General features: G+C 47.3%; 1 protein-coding gene across 2 annotated transcripts in view; it reads right to left on the bottom strand.

The window, feature by feature from the left end:
• The window catches only part of SCAMP1 (secretory carrier membrane protein 1), an 82,234-nt gene extending 82,003 nt beyond the window's left edge, over positions 1-231 (bottom strand). For both annotated transcript variants that reach the window (XM_027769962.1, XM_006143529.2), the window contains exon 1: positions 106-231. In XM_027769962.1, coding sequence (XP_027625763.1) covers positions 106-162 — 57 coding nt within the window. In that variant the 5' untranslated portion in view covers positions 163-231. The remainder of the gene's footprint in view (positions 1-105) is intronic.
• Positions 232-4,308: the final 4,077 nt, after the last annotated feature.

Here is a 4,308-nt window from a genome sequence, read left to right on the forward strand (position 1 = left end):
CCCCGGGGGCTGCCGAGGGGAGCCAGGCGGGCGCAGTGGTAGCGAAGGCACTCGCCTGCTTTCACAAACAACGACGCGGCGCGGGGATGCGGGGCCGGGGCTCACCTTGAAGGGGTTGTTGAGATCCGGGTCCGCAAAGGGGTTACTGTCGAAATCCGACATCTCTGTGGCGCTCCGCGTCACCCAGCAGACCCAGGCGCAGAGACAGAGACGAGGCGAGGCCGCCGCCCCCCTGCGGACCGAGGAGGGCGCAGGGGCGGAGGGAGCCGGGAACCTAGAGCGGAGGTGCCGGGTCTTACGCGCCCAGGGCGGGGCGGAGATTCCGCATCCCGAGGAACGGCGCTTCCGGCCGGACCCGACCGCTGGGAACCTCGGGGCAGATTCCCCGGGACCGGGTGTGACTGGCGCTCGAGGCGCTTTGTGGCAAAGAAGGACGCACGCCGACCCCACCAGCCAGTTTGCAAGGCACCTGGGGAAGGAGTGGCTCTCGGCCACGCTTCCTCCCCGTACGCGGCTGCAAAGCTGGAGACACCGCCACTCTGAGCTCCGAAGACCACGTACCGGGTCCCCGGCGCTCATAAATTGGGAGCACCCGACACCCCACCTGGGAAACCCAGCCTCCCCGCTTCCGGTCCCTCGGAGTCCAGGCTGCTGTTAAATCACGGAGCGCAACCTTGGTTTTGCTAATCCCGATTTATACTAGGAGGTCTGGGAAAGAGATGAGATTCTGTGCCACCGTGCAGTCCCTGCTCCCACCCCCGGATATCTACACCACGGTTACTTTCGGGGAAATGGTGGGAGTTCGAGGGTGGAAGGGAGAGGATGCCGGAGTCCAGAGAGCTAGGGCCGCAAGTTAATGGTAGCGGAAGACGAAAATTCCTGTTTTTGTGTACTTCCAGGCATTTGCGTGCAAAGTATATGCTTCTTGACTTTATTTCCTGTTCTCGTCCCAACACCAAGAATAAGAGTCTCGAAAAATATATGTGTAAGGACTTCGTTTGTTTCATTCATTGCCCCGCCCCTCAATTTATTGAGAGGAGTCACTTTCCTCACTTTGAGCTTTCTTCCACCCTTACAGAGAAGCGTTTGGATCAAAGGGACGAAGAGTCAGAATTATTTTGAGTTGGTGGGTGCCTAAGGCTTGGGAGGATCTAAGTTTTTCTTCCTTGGCCTTTAGGGGGCTTGCACTGTGCAGAGTCACCCGGGAAATCCTCTCTCCCCACCGTGAAAACACAAGCTAGAGATGATGCACAAAAAGCACATTTACTGTAATCTCCCTTTGATTGGATCTAGGCTGGAATGGGACAGGGCAGCTGCTTCTAGGCGACCAGCTAAGATTGTCACCTGGTGACAACATATGAGAATGATCATGGCAGATTCTAGATAGGAAAAAGAGCAAAGGATGCGTTTATTGTGTTCAGCAGCTGCCTGGTGCCTGGTACGGAACTTAGCGCTCCATACGTGTGTCAAGATTGCGTCCCAATTCTGATACTTCTATGTGCTACTTACTCACTTTGCCTCTAAGTCTGTAAAGGGTTATTTAAGAATAGATGGAGTTGGAATTTAGAAAAAAATGCCCTACATGTATTTAGTGCCCCAACGAGTATTGGTTGCATGTCTGAAAATGACAAGGGGACCAAGTCCATTGTTCCTACTGGGAGCTTCTCATCCTTCTGAGCTTAAACTTGCTCACTGGTGTGTTTCTGTAAGTGCTTTAGCCCTCACTCTCTCCACCTGTCCTCCAAATGACTCAGACACTCACCAGCTATTTATTATGTATCTACTATGTTCCAAGACAACCAGAATGGGCTGAGCCTGCATTGCAGAATGGAAATTTCCAACTGTGCTGTTGACAGCTGATGCTATTAGCGCCTAATACAAAGGTTTACAGGGTTCATTGCTACAGAATCACTTGGAATACTTGTTACAGATGCATACACCTACCTCTCCACACTTCCTACCTTTTAGATTCTGCTTTAAGGTGTTTCAAGGAGAGGCCCCGGACCTGCCCTTTTAAAGTGTATTTATATAGAAAGCCATATTTACCTGCATACTTACCAATTTTTTCAGCTTTTTAAAGAGTGTTTTTAATTGTTTGTCTTTTCTCTTTTCCTGTTAACAACCTTGTATGTTTCTTTCTTCATTTATTTTTTTTAACTAGAAGACTCATGCACTTGCAGAGAGAAAGCAACCACAATGGGGCAAGGTCACATTCCAGTCCTTTTTCTTTCTTTCCATTTCTCCAGCCAGTCAGGATTTGGGGCATACATACCCACACTGGAGACTCCACTCCTGGAGTCTTTCTCATGCCACCAGGGCTGAGATTCAAACTGTGGCCAGCCTTGTGGTATCTGGCTCCCTATGCATGGGACTTAAGTGCTGTGTTACGGAGCTGGCCTTATTCCGATATGTTTATAGTATTATGTATCTGCATCCACATACTGTGATGCCCACAGAATCATATACAAACATGTAATACATAGTTATGCAGAAACATACATGCATTTTGAGTTTTGGCACTGTGAAAAAGTGGAATCATAATACATATTTTTCTGCAACTTTTTTCCTGATCCAGTGATACTTACAACACAGTTTCCCAGTGAGATGTACATTGGCAAAGAGACAGCCTAAAGTTTCTTATCCTGGTACACCACAGAAACACCACTCTTATGTATACTGTGACCACCATAGGTGAAAATTCAGAATGCATGACCTAATGGGAAACCCTCTAAATCAAAATCTATATGAAGGAGTCTTCAAGAAGTTCACAGAAAGGGACCAGCAGTTAGCATAATGGCTATGTCACTGGACTCCCATGTAGTCGACTGTGGTTCCCATCCCGGACCCGGTGGCTTAAAACTCATGCCTGTCGCGTGTGCGTGCGTGCCCAAGATCCCAAGAGGAGAATGGAGGAGAAGGGATTGTGGCGTGGCCATCCCCCCTGGGGGGTGGTTTCTCACTTTCTGTCTCTCTGTCTCTCTCTGTCTGGCTGGCGAGCGCACGCGCCCTATAGCAAAAACCTCTCCAAAAAAAAAAAAATGTTCACAGAAAAATGCATATTATTAAAAAAAATGCATGGATTTCAAATCTGCTTTACACCAAAATACATTCACACTGTAATTCCATTTTCCCACAAGCTTTGTAAAGGCCCCTTGCACGTGTAATTATTTTTAACAATGGCAAAACCCACATGTTTGAAGGAGCCCAGGTGGTTTTCATAGGGGCAATGTGCCACCAGCACTTCACGAACACTCATACAAGGTTATTCGGACATACGTTTCATGCATGATCTTATTAATTCATTAACATTATGAAACCAGAATTACAGGCTGTGAGAACTGAAAGGAACAAAGAAACCAAGTTTGGACAGGTTTAATAATTTGCCTCAATCATAAAAGGAGTGAGGGAACTGAAAACAATTTATGTCTCTTGACTTGCATTTTAGACATGAAATCAATGGGTTTACTTAGTTTTTTCACATAGGAAGAGGAAATACTGTGGGCAGGGTAAGAAGTCAGTGCGCAGAAGGCTTCATCTGTTGTAGATGTTCATTTTCTAGGAACTGCCTTGATTTGGTAAAGAATGAAGAATCAACAGATCTTTCTAGAATCAGGTGGGCCCCAATGTGACCTCGATCACATCAATTCAGTTCTCTGACCTGCATTTCCACATTATCAGTCACCAAACATTCCTTGCGTATCTACGAAGTAAACATTGTTTTTGGTGTTGGGGGCAAAGCAGTGAGCTTGATACAAGGGTAAGGTCTGCTCACAGGACACTTCCCGAAAGGTCTAGGACTGCTCACAAGAAACCTCCTACAAGGCCCAGGACATGCTAAGTGACACCTCAGGTGCTCTGGACAGCGTTACCACAATTATTCTGTGACAGTGGCTCTCCCCTCCCTAGCCCTGTAACTTTTTTCCCTAAGGTATGCTTTACACCATTATCATGCTACTCCTCCTCAGCCTGACTAATTTGTAATCCATTGGGTAAACCCAATAGTCTGAATTTCATGTTTATATAGTATCTAACATATAGCTAGTAAATACTGAGAAAATGCCAAGTTGGAAACTTACTTTTCTCACCTCAAAAGGCTCACTGGACCCTGAATTCACTTATAGATAGAACTGAATGACATCACTTCTCACAGCAGGGTTAGCCTGCTGCTTGTCTGCTGTTACTGATTCCCCTTGACGCCCCAATGGAAATATGTCTGGTGCCACTGGCTCCACTTTCCAGAAGGCATCTGAGAGAGAAGACGAGGGCACCATGTGATGGTTAAATAATGGCCTAGCAAGACTAATGCTG

The sequence above is a fragment of the Tupaia chinensis genome, unplaced genomic scaffold (genome assembly GCF_000334495.1).
Source record: "Tupaia chinensis unplaced genomic scaffold, TupChi_1.0 Scaffold000099_1, whole genome shotgun sequence".
Lineage (NCBI taxonomy): Eukaryota > Metazoa > Chordata > Mammalia > Scandentia > Tupaiidae > Tupaia > Tupaia belangeri.